Source organism: Myripristis murdjan, chromosome 9 (assembly GCF_902150065.1).
Source record: "Myripristis murdjan chromosome 9, fMyrMur1.1, whole genome shotgun sequence".
NCBI classification, from domain to species: Eukaryota; Metazoa; Chordata; class Actinopteri; order Holocentriformes; family Holocentridae; genus Myripristis; species Myripristis murdjan.
In genome coordinates this window covers 13,898,079-13,915,531 of record NC_043988.1, presented here as the reverse complement: position 1 = coordinate 13,915,531, position 17,453 = coordinate 13,898,079, and the positions used below count along the sequence as shown (strand labels likewise).

At 43.3% G+C, this 17,453-nt stretch overlaps 1 protein-coding gene across 2 annotated transcripts; it reads right to left on the bottom strand.

Moving 5' to 3' along the window:
• Nucleotides 1-145: 145 nt before the first annotated feature.
• On the bottom strand, nt 146-17,217 carry lzts1 (leucine zipper, putative tumor suppressor 1). Of its 2 annotated transcripts, none has more exons than XM_030059902.1 (9): nt 17,061-17,217; nt 8,078-8,424; nt 7,851-7,985; nt 6,416-6,578; nt 5,903-6,309; nt 5,615-5,788; nt 5,264-5,395; nt 2,970-3,164; nt 146-2,650 (listed from the first exon to the last, which is right to left on the bottom strand). In XM_030059902.1, the coding sequence occupies exons 2-9, from the start codon at nt 8,306-8,308 to the stop codon at nt 2,102-2,104; spliced, it is 1,986 nt and encodes a 661-aa protein (XP_029915762.1). In that variant the 5' UTR covers nt 8,309-8,424; nt 17,061-17,217; the 3' UTR covers nt 146-2,101. The 2 variants fall into 2 exon arrangements, with proteins under 2 accessions (XP_029915762.1, XP_029915763.1); XM_030059903.1 differs by having other exon boundaries at nt 5,918-6,309.
• Between the last annotated feature and the right edge of the window lie 236 nt (nt 17,218-17,453).

Below are 17,453 nucleotides of genomic sequence, written 5' to 3'. Positions count from 1 at the left end.
CATACGTGCCAAAAGCAAAATAATTGCTCAAGCAGTGATGGGGCTGATCACCGCAACATTTCCAAGATGGATTTTGCATCTTTCTCAGCATTCAGGCTGATTCATTAAGGCTTCCTTGCCTGAGGTAGATGGTGTGCAGGTTGTTTTACTTTTGATTCGTACATGTTTTAAGTGATTTTTGCTACTTCCCCATGATTTGAATACATTTCGGTGAGCAGGCCCTACATTAGGTCTGAAAAACATTTATTTGTCACTTGAGCTTGAGTGTTGTTCATTATCACTGAGCTCCACTTAGGCTGTCTTTCTCCAAATCTCTCCTGACCTGCTGGGGTAATATAATGTAGCGGTGAATGGCTGAGCAATCTTGAGCAGGCTCATTACAGAGATTGCCACACAGTCTTGACCAGCGCAGTGTGTCTCGTTGTCTGATAGTCAGTGTGAGCCCCTGAGTATTGAGTGGGTGGACCAGTTAAACTTTTGCTTCACAAACTACTTTGCCCTTGTGGGAGGTGGAATAGCTCCAAAATAGTAGAGCCAAATGGCCTGGGCTGCTACTATGAAGGATTGTTTGTCTCCAGCTGGAAAAATGCCAGCTAACTCTCATGAAGTTGGAGGGACACTGGAGAGAGAGAGATAGGCATTACTGGGACTCTAACCTTTTTTATACCCTGTTTTTTTTCTCTCAAAATATTTACTTGCATTGAACACCGTCCAGGCGCTCTCTTACTCACACACTCACAAACATGCACACCACAATGTGAAACTCAAAATTTGTGTTTGCCTGTGTTATCGGTCAAAAGTGTTTACTAATCTATTCTGTACTAGAAATAAACAGCAGATAATGATAATGTGGCACTCCCCACAACAATGTTCAGTTCTCTGTGTTGTTCAGATATGTGGCTTGCTTGCAGAAAATCCTGCCAAGATGCACTCTGTGATTAAACCAGTATTTTAATGATCCCTGCCCAAAGTCATAGAATAATCCACTTTGGACGATCTGATCAGCCGTAAGATCTCCTCACCGCACTTTTTATATATTCCAGCCTGACCCACAATCAAGCCTTCACAGAAGTTTGTATTTATAAAGAAAATATACATCCAGTGAAGAGATACTTGCTAAATGAGCGACTGTTAAAACTGTATATAACACCTGAATAGAAACATGCAGCGGCAGTGCTTTACACTGAGAACTGGGACAGTGTTACTGATCATTAAAACATTGTGCATGGCAGAATGATTCAATTTCTCAATGCCCAGAGAATGACAAAATCTCTAAATGGCTTAATAAAATCTGTTAACTGCACTACTGACTTTGTTTGCATATTGAGTTATCAAATTGAGGACTTTTTCACGCTTGAATTGATTAAATTTAGGGTTGTCAGTATGCTACTGACTGGCTGACAGAGTTTAGAATTTGTCCAAATTGATAATCACTGTTAGCGTTCGCAACATTACACTTTTTAAAAAATTTAAAAAGCTTGTTTTCCATGTACAAGCTTTAAGAACTGACAGTGTGCGAACATAACTAATATGCATATTGCCAAAAAAAAGTCTTGTTTGGGACTTTCAAATCAGAGTAGATGATATATCACTGTCATTTCTCATGCTGGTAAAGACATGTGTGAAGCATCTTGATTATCATCAGCCATTAATCATGGAGGCGATAAATCATCTATTGTCTGGCTTGCATCAAGTAACAACTAATAAATGGAGTTTTTAATTATAAAATTATACATGACTGATGAATGATGAGTGACCATGTTTGAGTTAATGGTGAGAAAATTGGAAAATATTCCTTTATGAATAATTTACTTTGAAACAAGTACAAACAGTGTCATTACAAACTTGTTTTGTTTTTTAATCTAACTTTGTTTTTGTGACCTGGATGTTTACTCAGTATAAAAGGACACCAATATTTCGCAATATTTCTGCTGAATAACCTTTCTAACCTAACAAACAGGAGAGAAGACACCATCCAGTTGTTACTAAGTGATCCTAAATTGTTTGATGTGCAAACAGCTAAACATCCAGTGTGAAAGAACAGTCAGGTGCCGATCTTATTTGTACTGCATGTGTGTTAGTGAGTGCTCCCCTTGCCCTCTCAAATCTCCGTGGCAATAACATCGTCATATGTCTGTAGCCCTGAGCTGTAGGTCATGTCCATGTCTAGCTCTGTCCGGCTCTCCAGTTCAGCAGTCAGTTCCTTCAGGATCCGCTCCAGGTCCTGGTTCTTCTTGTGCATCTGCAGGTAGTTGATCTGCAGCTGCTTCTGGTACTTGATCACCCTGTCTTTCTCCTTGTTCCATGTCTGCCTTTCCTGCTCGAAGCTGCTGGCCAGCCTCTCTTGAGCCTCCTTCTCCTCCCTGAGCTGCAACTTAAGTCTTTCCACCTCTCTCTGGAGGGAATCTGTGGAGATCTGGACCCTGTTCTCCTCTCCCTGGCCTTGGACAGAGGAGGCTGTCCCTTGGTTTAGTCTCTGTAAGGTCTGGGCCTGAGCTTGGGCTTCGATTTTCAAATTCTGTTGATGCCTTTGCTCTTTGGCCATAGCCAGATCTTGTTTCATCCCCTGAATATCTGTTTCCAGTTTGCCCACTTTCTCCCTCAGCAAGTCGGCTTCGTTCTTCTTGCGGTGGAGTTCATTTTGGCACACCTGAAGCAAAAGTAGAGAAATGTTCAGACCAAAGGAGACATGGAAACCACTGTTGTGACCGCTACAGCAAGGCTTCAACATTTGACAGATCAAATAAGCTCATTTATTAAGACACAGTATAACTATGTAATGCTGATAAAACATTCATATTACAAAACAGTCTGAAGGTCAGAGTGGAGTACAGCACATAAAAGCTGGTAGCCTTCCCAGCCACTGATGTTTTCATCTTACAAGCACCATACGTGGGTGTTTTAATTTGTGGGTCCCCATTTAAACTGTAGTGTGCAATGAATTGCCATAAAATCGTCAACAGACCAACCTCAACCTCTATTGTGCGAGAGTGGATTTTGTCCTCATGGTCTTTGTTCTGTTTCTCTAGCATCTCCATCTTTGCCGTGATTTCCTTCAGTGATGCCCTGAGGCTGACTATCTCATTCAGCTTGTGGCTGACGTCCGCCTGGCAGTCTCGCAATTGCTGCTTCAACAAGGAAATCTCCCCTGTCTTCTGGCACACCTACGTTTGGACAGAGATAATTATGAAGGTGAAACAGTGTAATATTGTATGTGATACGTGCTCAATTTGCAACGTAAAAGAAAAATCTACCCACTGTCATCCATTTTATCCCTTGTATTCCAAGGCCTATTTTGTGATAAAGTGCTGTAATTTACATTTTTGCTGTACCCACTTTCCATCAAACTACTGCATCTACATCTACTTCATTTCCTACTTTTGCCCAGAAGGACTTTGATAGTCCCCAGAGAACGGCCAACTGCAACACAGTCTCATAAAATTTAATGAAATGAGCCTAAACTCTGACACAGAATACATGTCATGGACACAAATTATGTAGAGATTATGTTCCTCCACCATGAAAGGATTATGCGACAATAGCACAAATTGGACATGCCATTTTCACCTGATCATCACATTAAAAAACCTCAGCTAATGGCAAAGTCAAGGAAAACCACTTTGGTTAAAGGTTAGGGTGGTGGATGTAGGCAATTAAAACTTCAGTCAGAGTTGGACAACTAAAGGAATTTATCATATAAGGCTGTAGTCATAGCTCAGTGGCATACTTTGGCTGGAAATTTAAACTTCTCCTATACTAAAATGTTTCTAATGAGTTGATAATCAGGCCTGGGGTGCCAAAGCAAGCATATCTGCCCTTTGACCTCCGAACCTTTACTCTTGGATGGAAAGTTTCAACACTGACCCACAGCCTGTTTCTAGTTGTGTGCTGTCCATGTAATCATTCCACAGTGGAAAACCATATTTGCGCACAGTGCATGTACTTGAATTTTAAGACGTAGTGAGTCACAAAGTTTTGGAAGACAAGTCTCCAGCTGTCGGTTGTACGTCTGGGTGGTGGAGAGAGAGACTTGTCTGTTGAGAAAACAGCCCGTGCACCTCTCATGCTAAACACGACATGTCTTGTTGCGACATTCATGGTTGAAGTTTCAACTGTCAACTTGAAAGGCTCGCATGGGCTGTTTTCTCTTGTGGCCTCAGCCTGTTGTTGCTAAGTGATAGACAGCTATAGGCTAAGCTCTGCTCAAAGGAACGGACTGAGCTACAATCTGCAATTTGTACTGCAATTGTACTGCTGGTTGCAATTTGCAATTAGCAGTAAAATTAATATATGAACAATCTGGTCCCACAATATGAAATGGAATAATGCATAAAGAAACCCCAGCATTTCACTCTGTGTAGAAGTAAGAGGAGAGAGACAAGGAGGGAGAGAGAGAGAGAGAGAGAGAGAGAGAGAGAGAGAGAGAGAGAGTTAGCCTACATGCCACTGCCAGTAACTTTTTTGTCAACCACTGGCGAACTGCTCGGCTTAGACTCTGGAACTGGGGCACCGTCAGCTTCCGCTCTAGCTTGCATTTTTATTTGTGCACAAAAAAAAACAAAAAAAAAACACCAAATATCATTATGCTGTCTAATCATCAAGGCTGCTAAGGTGCCATGGTGATGATCTAGCTGAGCTGATTTGAGAGAGAACTAGTGCAGGAGTGCATAGGAAGGACACAGCATGCGGGATGTGCCAGCCCAAAAGCAAAACTACAACCCAACAAGTTTTTCAGGAACAGAATCATACTTCATTCTGCTTGTTTTTGCAGGTCCATGTATTACACAAAATGCTACAACAATAACAGTAAAAATAACAACTATGATAACAATAAAGAAAAAAATCAGGTCTTGTCACACGGGCCTTTCTGGACTGTTGGGGCAAACAGACATGGGTGCGGTGGGTATAGAAAACAGCTGTTTGATTTTGAGGGATTGACATTTACCACCGATGTTAGCTGAAATTTGTTCTCCTATCAGTCTCCATTGTGCCTGTGAGATCTTGATGTTATCTATTTTGACCAGTTATCAGCATCAAGAATAAGAGAGAAACAGCACCAAACAACAAAATGGACCCAGAAATGCAAGGTACAACAGTTCTTCTTCATAATGTTTTAAGGTGGATTTTTCCTTCGATATAAGTAATGTGAGTTATATATGTGCCTGCCTTTGCAGCAGAAGGCAGTTTTGCACAGGGCTGTGATGTAAATTATAAGAAAGCTTTCAAAACCAACTGAATCACACAAAGATGAGTCATGACTCACCTCCCACTGGGTCTCCTCCAGTGTTGGCGCGAGCTGGGTGCTCTCTGTCTCATATGACCTAAGTCTGACCTCAGCAAGATCCTTCTCCCGGGTCAGCTTGGACACGTCCTCTTGAAGCCTCTCCTTCTCCGCCTGCACATTAGTGCATTTATTATTTTATTCACTCATACAAGTACTGCATGTGAGGAGTGGCACATCTCTGCACTAAAAACATCAAGATACAATAAAGTCCTGAAAATATGACATAGTGGGTGTTAAGAGGGTAAGCCCACCATCCTGTTATAGAGGAAAGGAAGGAGACTTGATGAGATAATAGGGGCATAAGGATTAAGGTGAGCAGTGTGAGCTGACCTGGAGCTGGTTGACCTGCAGATGGAGTGCCTGCTGGGTTCTTGCAGCCATCTGAGAAACCTGACGAAGCTTGATGGAGCAGCGCTGCTTCAGCCCTTCCATTTCCTCAGCGCAGTATCTCTGCCTCTCCTCAAATAGCTGGCAGGTGTCTGCCTCCTTCTCCTCAAAGCTCACCTGTTGTAAGGTTAGAGAAGAAACCTCAGTCCAACATTTTGTCAAACAATTCACAGCATAACAAGTGAAGGAGAGCACTGATCTTGAGAGAGAGCGCATGCTGGTTTCTGTTACATGAGCGCTTGGCACCTGTAGCTCCTGCAGCTCAGACTCCCTCTCCATCAGTCTCTGTTCCAAGCGCTCAATCAGTGACTCATCTGTCGTGATAGGCGATCGAATTCCACCCGCTGTTTCAGAGAGAGGGTTTGGCTCCTCTGCAGAAAGCATTGAGCCAACATCCCCGCTAGTCTTAGATGCTGAACCTCCATTGTTTAAAGCCGCCCTGTAGCCAGAGTCGAGGTTAGCACCATTCCCATTGACCCAACGAAGGAAATTGGGTTGTGCTCCCTGGTTGAGGCTGTTTGCCGGAGCTGAGCTGCCAACACTGTGAGTGACAGGGCCTGTGGAGGCACTTAGGCTGCCACTGGTGCTGTGGGTGGGCAAGCTAGACATAGAGTTGCGCCCAGAGTCAGAGAGGGTTCCTGAAACGAGAGGAGATAATGTTGTATAATGTCAGATTTGTCTGAAATGCGCTATTTATCTCTAGTAACAGTTGCAAAATACAGCAAAATGCAGAATTTCTGACACCTGAGAAGGTATCTTGCTTATGTCTGATGTCTGGGCTCCTTGCTTTTTCCAGTGGGCTGAGATTGTGGTCCAGGTTGATTTGGCCTGTGTCTGTGGAGGATGTACTCCTGGGAATCACAGACTTGAAGGCAGTGGAGCAGACCAGTGACTTCTCAGCAGCAGACTAGAGGAGCGTAATGACAGACAGACAGACAGAGGTTTATTTCCCTACTTTTTGTTCAGCGGTTCCTCATAGCTGTGGCATGGCAAAAAGAAAGTCCTTCTGTATGCTCTTGTGGAGAGTACAAAGAGCGAAGGATGAGTCACACTCCAAAATTTTAAAATCACAATGACTGGCTTTCACAGAGATAAATATTGTCACGTGCTGGAAGCCTACACAACTGAAAAGGATAGATTTTTTTTCCAATCGTGTCTTTTCGTATTAGAAATAGAACCACTGGAGCGTGCAGAATTGCTTCACTACAAGCTGGCAGTATTAAAAGCCACACAGCAGTGGTTGGAAGTAAAATTCACTAGACTGTCATAAAAGAGAAAACTCATTTCAAAGATGAACTTATACTCCGCATGCCCCATCTGTGCTGTCCATGAATGTCACAAGTGATACCGTACCACCCCTCCTTTTCTGTCCTCGCCTCTCCTCCCCTCTGCATCCCACATCTCTCCCCCATGTGCTGTCTGAGGGAAGATGAATAGCCCTTCTCTGTGATATTAATAATATGAGCTACTGCTGAAGTGTAAGAGCTAAAGCTTGTGAGCTCAGCATTCCTTCTCACTGACTTCATGACTGGGAAGTGGGATGCTTTTCCCTGTTTTTTTTTTTTCTCACAATCTCTCTCTCTCCCTCTCTTTCTATCCCTCGACCTCTTCTTGCTCCTGTCTCCCTCTCTCTTTCTCTCTCTTTCCACTCTTGTTCTCTCTGTCGGTCTCTTTTTTGAGCTGATTCCTATTCCTCTCCTTTCCCCTCCTTTGCCCCGGGGAATACAGGCCTATTGAAGGAGACTCAGTGTTTGCCTACGTATCCCTGGCACAGAAATGACTTCGCTGAGAAGATCAAGGCATTCTTAGGTCATTAATCTGGGAGGGGGTGATTAATAAGCTTGGAGGGTTCAACACAGGTTATGAGGAATAGCTGCTACCTAATAAACTACCTGCTGTGCATGTTTTATCTTGAACTTGACTGTGAGGTTTTCAAAGGCCCTTTTTAGCTATGCAGTGGGACTTGTTAATGGTTTCAAGATTTCACCAATTCCAGTCAAGCAAAGTACAGTTAAGCTCCCATGTATGAAACTTTGTTATAGACAAGACATAAACTCAGCTGAATAATAAAAGCTCTTGGTGTTGTCAGTTCCTGGTAATTCATGAGTTATTTTTTTTACTTTTTTTTTTCGTAAAAGCATGACTAAATGAAATAAATTTACTGTGCAGGTTTTCTCACCCTTTCAGTCACTTTCCCCATCATAGGCAGCAGTTTGGGTTGCAGCCGCCCATCTGATTCCCCATCTCTGTTCCCTCCAGCAACATGGTCCTCCATTGGTCCTCTGTGGTGCACTGACCTGGGTTTATGGCTCACCTTGTTTGGGAACAAGAAAACATTTTATGTGTATAATATAGTTCGGGGTAGTTTGAATGTTTGTGTTTCCACTGGGAAGCATGTGTGCTTACCTTGATGTAAAAGAAATCCTCACTCCGTCCCGACTGGGAATGGGCAAGGCCTTTAGAGGAATGAGTGGAGGTTGTGGACCCCTGAGTGAAACCGTATTTTAGTAATCCGTCCAGGTTGCGGCCTCCAGTCCTCCTGTGGTAGTTTGTTCCCTTTCTTAGCCTGTGTTCAGACGCCTTGCAGTGTTTGTTGTTGAGGCTGTTGCCACTGATGAGGCTGCTGACACTACCCATGATCCTGCAGGCATAAGTGACGGCAGGGTGGGGCGCAAGTGTGCGTGGTCGAGTTAAACAGAGGCGAAGAGAAAACACGACTCATGACCCCAGAGAAGCACGGTCGACAGGTTCATCTGTCAGATAAAAACAGCACACACACAAATTGAGTATACAATATAGCTATTTGTGTTTTATCAAAAGCAGTAATGTGCATGTTTGTATTGGCAAAAACCTTACAATACAATAGGTATCATGATACAGTACAATTTGTGTCACAATATATTGCAATACTCCACAGAACTGACTGAAAGTGTACAAACTACATTGCACTGCATAACATCTGAGTGAGCTAATAAATTATACAACATGACTGGATGATAACCTGACTTAAAATGTAATTAAAAATTCCCCTAACTATCGACTAAAACAGAATTAGTAAAATGCAGTTACATTTCAGTGCACTCACATAATGTGCATGTCATAAAATTAAAAGAAAATGAAGCGCATAAACAATAAATAATGCCACAATGGGTTTCTTATAATGTTATCTGTTATCAGTTTTCTAGTGTTCCTTAATCCTGTCATGTTCTTTTCAGACTTGCAGCGTTGAAGCAGGTGTGCTCACATTTGCAAAACAAACAAAGTGGAATAAAAAAAAAAAAAAAAAGAAAAGAAAGAAAAAGAAAAAAGAAAAAAACCCTGACTTGGCACTCTGCCCGGCTTTGTGTGTGTAGATTTATGGCTCAGCCGTTGAATTTGACAAATAACCCTTTGGGTGCCCTTCCTCTAAACAAACTGGTAATTAGGCTACTTACTGCCCACTCACCACTTGGCATACACTGCCATCTGAATAACACTATACAGTCATTTTCTGTATTATCTCCTTGCTGCTTTACCATAGTGCAGACAGACCACACAGCAAGATTCAAGTTTTAGAAATCAGCTTTTTTGCAATTGTAAAATATGTCCCTCTCAGCTTATGAAGACAAGATTGAATTAAGCGCATGAAATAATTGGACAGATAAGACTTGGGCACATTTGTTCTGTTAACATCCTCTCACATAATCCACAAGTGAACTTTTAGAGTCACTGGTGATGCACTCCTCTATTCCTCATCCCCGCACCCCCTTTAAAGGCAACCAGACCCCAGATGTTGCTAGTCATGATCTCTAACCCACAGGGGAAAAGTCCTCTCAGCCGAGTCACTAAGCAGAAGAGGGCTCCATACTATCTGATCAGGCCTGTGTGCTCCCCTAACCACCTGGCCCTCAGCCTTTAAGCATCTTATAATGGCCAGAGCAACAAAGGCACGGGCCAAGCAGCCCCATATTAGTGGAAGGTTACACTTAGCTAGAGGCTAATCTGTGGATAATCATTGTTTGCATGGTGGTGTTTGTGAGAGTCACGTAGCTGTCACTGTCATTGTTCTGGGTGGTTTGATTAGCACACTTTGAGGAGGAAGATACCGAATAAAGGAGGGAACTGGACTGTCACATTTTATCATTCTGAAAAATAATGATAAGAGACGACACACACACACACCAAATAAATGTTTCACGATAAGGAGAATAATAAGAGCAATAGAAACAGCATGAAAATAACCTGCATATTGAAGAAAGAAGCTCACATGGTGGAAGGAAATCTTGACTGGTGGGTATGGCAGTTGTGCAGAGTGGGATAAAAAGCTGACACATATTTATCCTCTCTATTTATGGTGGATCTGTAACAGGAGTGATGTGAACATAAACTAATTTTATATTGCAAGACGCCCTCTAATCATGAAAGGCAGTGTGCTTAAAGCTACTTGGAACTTATCCAGTGGAGCTTGACTAAATATCTCATCTTGACAATTTTCTTTTAATTCAGGATGGAATGCAAAACATAATGTACAGGGTAAACAGCCACGGAAAATGTTGAGTAATGGCACATGATGCGCTTAAATTAGTACCTGTGCAAAGTGCAAAGTACAAAAGTGAAAGCTGCCCCACATGCCTCTGATGTAAACACTCCCTGCCATGGCTATGACTACCTCTATTATTCCCTGTGCACCTGAAGTGTCTGCCTTTAAATCTCAAAACATCCAGTCTTCACTACCTCTCTTGGATATTAGCATTCACCACTGACATAGGACTGAAGTAATGAAACAATAGATTTTACTTACTGCCAGGTCAAACTAAGCATCCATCTCTTGCAAGGTTCCTGCAGGGCAATCTATCCAATCCTGGAGAAACTGAGCGGGCAGACGTGTGTGTGTGTGTGTGTGTGTGTGTGCATCTGAGAGTGTGTGTGCCCTTGAATGAACCAACAGCAAGTGGAAATCTCTCACTATCACAGCAGCCGGGAAGGTCTGCTAACTGTTCTGGAAAAGGGGGTGGGTCTTCCTGCTTTTCTAGCAAGCGGGAGCCTAGCTTTGCATTATAACTGACATGTAAATTCAGAGAGAGAGAGAGAAAGAGAAAGAGAGAGAGAGAGTGTGTGTGTGTGTGTGTGTGTGTGTGATGGGGGGCAGTAGGTCCCAAAACACACAGACACACACACACACACGCCCAACCCCACCCAGGGGAGCCAGTGTACAACATGTGCTCCCATAGAACCAGCGTGTGCCGCTCAAGTGATTAACTCCTACTCCTCACAAAGGATCCTTTACACCCCCTTTGTACTCCCCCCACTCTACCCACTATCACCCGCCGACACCCCCCGCTTCTCCATCGACTAACTGTGTAATAACCATTCATCCTCCCCTCCCTCCTTCCATCAGTCCCTCCCTCCACCCGTCCATCCCGCTCTATGCCCTGCACCCACCCTGAACAAACAACACTTTGGCTGAAGGAAGGAGAAAAAAAAGGCGCTTGCCCTCTCTCTTTTCTCTTTTTGTCTGCTGAAGTGTGCCGCTCTTTGTGTGGACTCTTGTCTGCCAGTTGATGTATTTTCCTCAAAAAGCCCAGGACCATATTTGAGTGTTAAATAAATGACTACTCCTCACAATGAGAGGCCTGGAGAGCTTCAGTTTTATAGTGATTTACCACTGTAGCTGCCTCTGTGCTGTTTGTTCACACACATACACACACACACACTCTCTTTCTCTTGAACACGCACACAAACAGCACACACTCTCACACAGTTCTCATATAGTACAAGTCTCTCCAAGCAGCAGAACCCTCACCATCCCGCAGCATACACGCTGTTGACAAAAGGCCTTTGGGATGAAATACAATCAGACACCAAGACAGGAAAATATACAGGGTACTCTGTTCCAAACAGAAAAAAAGATATGGGCTCTAAACACTTGCTGACAAAACAAGTATAAATCCCGTACTTTTGTAAGAGATAAAAGTGGGCTACACTTCCTCCTCATGTGAAGAGGGACAGTTTGCTCTGTACTCACAGATAGATCACCACTGATTCATGGATATCATTTCCAAAAAAATCAATGAGGAAATCAATTTGTGGAAATTCACAACTAACAGTGCCATTGTGAGAGCAGACAGCACGGTCTGACCTTACTGTGATCATTTCACCCGCACACAGAGCTGCGCTATAAATTACATCATATTATTTGAAACTTTAAAGAGGTCTACGTGGAGCGCTTTCAATCTCCTCGGAACCTCGTACGATATCTCCTCTGAAATGATATATCTCTCCAGATCTATCATAATCTCTTTTGGCAGCACGGCTCATACATCTTTTCAGTTGAATGCCATTGTTCCCCCCGATTTGTCTCATTCAGCCCCAAGCCTGTTTGTCTGAACAATGATCTCGCCGCTTCACTTTTATGTGCCCATTTACTTGCTAGAAAGAACGGGTCAGTTTCATTTCTATTTGATACAAATATGAAAGTGAATTTAATATCTTTTATTACTTAATCATAAGGAATTTTAATGAGCAGTAAAAAGTGATCTGACCTTACAGCTTTTAAGTGGACGGTGTGATTTAAGACCTTGGGTGAGACGGGGTAGGGGGGGTGGAATCATCAAATCCTGTATCTGAATGGTGCCCATGTTTTTCAGTGTCTGTACAAAGGAGTGTGTGTGCTCATTGTATGTGCACGTCTGTGTGTAGGCGAGGGAGGAGGGGGGGAGCTTTTGAGCCCCAGCTGACCGGACTGACACAATGCCCTGCCCCGCACATGACCAGCTGACACTAACACACTCCACACCCCCTGAACCCCCCTCTCCTCACACTCACACACACACACACACACACACACACACACACACACACACACACACACACACACACACACACACAGCATAGCCAATCCATTACCACAGCCAGTACAAGGCAGCAAAGCACTATAAAGGTCCAGGATTTATACCTGTCTCACAATGACCATGAAACTGTGCGTTGTTCCCACTGTACCTCAGCGCTGCCGCAGTGCCAGATGGCATCACCTTAATTCACACTGTCTGTATGGTAATTCCTAACAGATGTATGTCCCATCTATCTGCCTCATTGTGCTTAGTTTTTGGGTCAACCTTACGCAGCATATTGTTTATTGTTCATTGTTCATGTGCGCAATTTAAGTGTGCACATCGTCTTATATACAGTAAATTCAAGTGCAGGAACCGTATTTGCTGTATAGCGCCACCTGCTGAAAAGCTGTCGCCATGCACTTTAGCTGATTTTCTGAGCTTGAACATGTTGCCAAAAAAATGCCAAAAGCTTATTTTTCAAAGTTCTAAACAGTATACCCAAAAAATCTAAATGGCAGCCAATACTGAATTGTATCTTTAATCAATGATGAGATACCAAAATCAATTCCTGTCAGAGCAATTAGCTCCTCTGAATGCAAAATGCTGAACATATCGTTCACAGTGTAAGGTAACATGTTGGAATTGATCTGCGGTTCGCCAGGAGTGACTGATGACAGTTTGATGATAGTTAACACCTCCAGCTCCCATGTATTTCCCATCATGCCTGGCATGACACAGCGAATACCAAACTTCGAAAGAAAGTAAGGAGAGGAGGAGGAGGAAGAAGTAGCTCACATATGATGGCAAACAAGTATATTTTCAGCAACTGAGAAGTTGATAGGTTGAATTATTGAAAAGGAAAGCTCTCTGTCTCTTTCTTATCCTCTGTGGCCTGTCAAGGATCCCACACACACTCACACACACACACACACACACACACACACACACACACAAACACACACTTCCATCTAAGTGTCTTACTTACTGTGGCCAGGTTGTGGTGGATGAGTAATACGGCCTCCACTACTATCAACTGGGAATGAAGTGTGGGGCTGGAACAACCATCTATCTTTCACTTTCACTGCGAACGCATCTATCCACTGACCAAGCACACTCACACACACACCCACACACACACACACACACACATAAGCACTCATGCACACACACAAACACGCACAATGCCATCCAATAGCAGCTAATTGGGTAATCCTTTTAGTGCATTGTAGAGGAGATTGAGCATGAATAGGGTTTCCGTGCTGAAGAGCAGAATACCAGACACTCATTACCAGCCCAGAGTGAGTAGATGGGATACCAGGCACGGAGAGAGGCATGGACAGAGAGAGAGAGAGAGAGAGAGGGAGACAGAGAGAGAGAGACAGACAGAGAGAGAGAATAGCTGTCAATCCATTATACATTGCTTAGTGCTATCCAGTCACCAGTCGATAGCTACTCTGTTCAAAGTTTGAGAGGTTATTATTTTGGATGAAGGGTGAGGTTTAATTGTAAAATGGTCACTGGGATCACATGGGGAGAAAATTTAATACTCATTAATTCATGTCAGTGCCTTCCACTGGCAACCACATGACTAGTCTTTGATAAGCGGCCAGCTTTTAGTGAAGGCCCCCTGTTGAAATTAGATTGCATTCTTTTCTGAGCATCTAAATGAGACATTAGGTCAACAAAACAATCAACCTTCTTGCGTTTTAATAGATAAGGAGCTTGTCTGTGCTGCTCAGTGGGTTTCAATGGCAGGCTGGCTACTATTCCTGTAGTGCAAGCATTTGCATAACCTTGGCAGCTGGGGTATGGAGGAAAATGTATTTTTAATGGACTCTAAATGGAAGCCTTTACCGCTGTGATGAGGACGGAAAGTGATGCTCATGAATTCGAGCAGTCCTAAAATTAAATACCTGAATCTGCCTTTTATATTTCTTTATTGAGCTGCATCCACCCATATGAGATTGATTATTACCCTACAATATAGCTGTGGCTCCTTTCTGCCATATCCCTGACTTACAAAGTGCCTTGGAATCTATCCAAAAATGGTTTTAAAGAGTTGTGTGCATCTTATATAAGATACAGCAGATCACCAGCCAGCTCCAAAATCATGAAATATTTACTTCCAAGGCTTTTATCCCTGACTCACTCTAAAAATGACAAAGTGAAAATGTATGGTAACAAGCAGGTGTATTTTTAGACATTTTGAAATACCGCCTGTCCATTACTCTTAAATATTTACTTTTTCCATTACCCGTCACTTTTCCAACCACAGTATAATTTATGCATGACATAATAATCTCATAAAAGTCACGCAGTTATAACTTGATGGTTTGCTGTAAAAGCTTGGCTGCAGTGCGGTGGCATCATTTGCTCTTCTATCAATTGAGCAAGTCATGAGAAAAAACATGTCTGTTGTCAAAGGTTAGATTTTGGTGGTTTGTAATAGTTTTACAGTGTATCTAGTCCTGACCACAAAGTTGCAATTGAATTACAAATTCAGTTTAGAGGGGAAATGATTTTTCTTCATCAATGCTAGTGAACCGTTAACACAAAATCTCTCAACGCGGGTGACTGCACAGTCAGTACATTATTGGTCAAAAGACTGGGTTATATATTGTTGTTTGATATAGTATCGCAGAGGGATGACATATGCATAAGATATCTGCAACACGTCAGCTGTTTTATGGCCAGGCAGAGCCATTCACACCAGATACATAGTGTGTAAGCCAGTGGAAGTCTAGGTGGAAAAGAATGAGGCCTTCCCTGGCACTGGGGCCCATTGACCCTGCAAGCTGAAGACTCAGTGATAAGCCTGTTATTCTGGAGCGTAACCATCCTCCCGTCCTCCTAATCTACGGTGGTTGTGTGTGTGTGCATTTATGTGTGTGTGTGTGTGTGTGTGTGTGTGTGTGTGTGTGAGCGTGTGCGTGTGCGTGTGCGTGTGTGGTGTAATGTGGGAGTAATAGAAGACACAGTGAGCTCACTTACAGCGCTCTGTATCATTCTGAAAGCAGCTGGAAATAAGAGCTGCAGGCGATACCTGCGTGCAGCACCAAAATATAAGCCCTTTGACCCTGTCATATTAAATCGTTCATTGTGGGGAAATTCCTCACGAATCCTTCAGCTGGGTGGTTTGAAGGGCCGTAACTAACTAAAGGCCACAGCTGATTTTCACACGCTCTGTGCATGGTGGCTGTTCGACTGACAGAGCTTTATGTATGTACTTCTCTTTTAAGGCCATCACTAATGTAAATCGAGAACCTCTGTAACGTCCTCATGAGCTTGGACCCAGGCAGTAGCTGGGATGCTGTACTTCACTGACACAGAGCCTTCTCTGAGAGGATGCTGTATTTGGGTATCTGGTACAGTTATTTTAGGAAGCATCTTCTTTAGCAGGTCATGACAGCTCCAATGGTTTGTCACATGCTACAGATGTGGAACACTGAGCTACATTAATGCACACATCAAAATGCACAATAGAAGATGCAATAGCGGGATGTGAAATGACTTGTGTACAGTAGTCGATTAGAAAAAAGGAATCTTGCATTTCATACAGGAGCAAGAAAAGCAAATAGCTCAGCTGTGCTCTGCCATGAAAAGACGTGGGACCTGTCTTTGCTACTTTCATCCCCCGCACCCGCTCCCTGTGTTCCTGTCTCTCCACTGTTTTTCTCAGTACAGTATGACACAGTACAGTACAAGCCTGAATATGCCTGAACAGGTGCCCTATATTTACCCATTCAGCGTCTCATCTTGTCATTAGCGCACTGTAATTCATGTTCCCCACGGGTTTCAACACATACTTTACTCTACACAGTTGTCACAGTGCTAAAGCTTTGAGAGTGTGCAGGGGCCAAATCATTCCCTTAACAAGGCATCTCATCATCTTTGTATTCATTACACAACACATGAATTAAAATATTCACGAACAGCGGGGCTGATCGCCGTGGAGCATGATGAAGTGGGACACCTGTGATATTGCTGGACAATTTATGTCCTGCAGAGAAAGCACCTATAATAAACACCACTGTGTCCAGTGCCATTATTTTCCAAAATTGCTGTGTAGAGTGCAACATTTAAGTACAGCCCTATGCTTCTCCCTATTATTTCTCCATTTTGATAACAGTGGTTTGTTGCACTGGAAGCAAAGAACATGATTGGCAGTGTTGCAGGAAAAAAAAAGTTGAAAGCACATGTTTCAGTTAGAGCTGGCGTGGCCTTGAAGACTGAGAGAGTTTGTGTTTGAAATTCAACCGATGTAGGACAAGACTCGGGTGCCTATGCTGAGAAAGTTTGACTCACTCAAAATTTTAAAAAGCCTAGACACTTCAGGCCTATAAGCATGCTAAATTCACCTTTTGCTCCTTAAACACAAAAAAAATAAATACAGTAGATGTACTTTAAGCTAAATCGGGATGCCTCCGCTTAATGGAGCACTTATTTGAATCTGTGGGGTCTGCCAGAGCCAGCACTCACATTCCTGTTTGATTCCCTAAGTTGGAAGGCTATCAGCCTTAACTGAGCCTGTGCAATCAATACACACATTCCCTCAAATCTAGTTGGAGGCGACTTACCTCCATTATAGTCTGCTGGCCCCCCACAGCCACGGTAGCTGCAGTTTCTCCCTTTCCCAGAGGTATCTGGATCAGTGAGGGCAAACCATTTCCAGCTGGATACTAGGTATAGCTCTGCTGATGGTGGAGAGACGTCTGGTTTTGCTGGTGCTGCTTGGTAATATTTTAATTCCCCACCCGCCCTCACCCCTCTCCTCCTCCCGGTACGGTGCGATCAGTCCGTCCCATCTCCCATGAAGTGCACACACTGCCACATTCCTCCATAAACACACTCTTTCTCTCTCTCTCTGCCCTCCCTCTCTTTACAGTGGATCCTTGTTGCCTCTCTCCTAAACTCCCTCCCACTCTCTCCTTCACTCTGAATATCCAGCACTCCCTCTCGCCCTCCCTAGC

Bases quoted from the DNA above. Each gene is read 5' to 3' on its own strand.
- lzts1 (XM_030059902.1), bottom strand. From the start codon at position 8,308: ATGGGTAGTGTCAGCAGCCTCATCAGTGGCAACAGCCTCAACAACAAA. The intron at 7,986-8,077 runs GTAAGCACACAT...TTCCCAAACAAG, and splicing joins AGGATTTCTTTTACATCAAG to GTGAGCCATAAACCCAGGTC. The intron at 6,310-6,415 runs GTGTCAGAAATT...CTCTCGTTTCAG, and splicing joins TAAGCAAGATACCTTCTCAG to GAACCCTCTCTGACTCTGGG.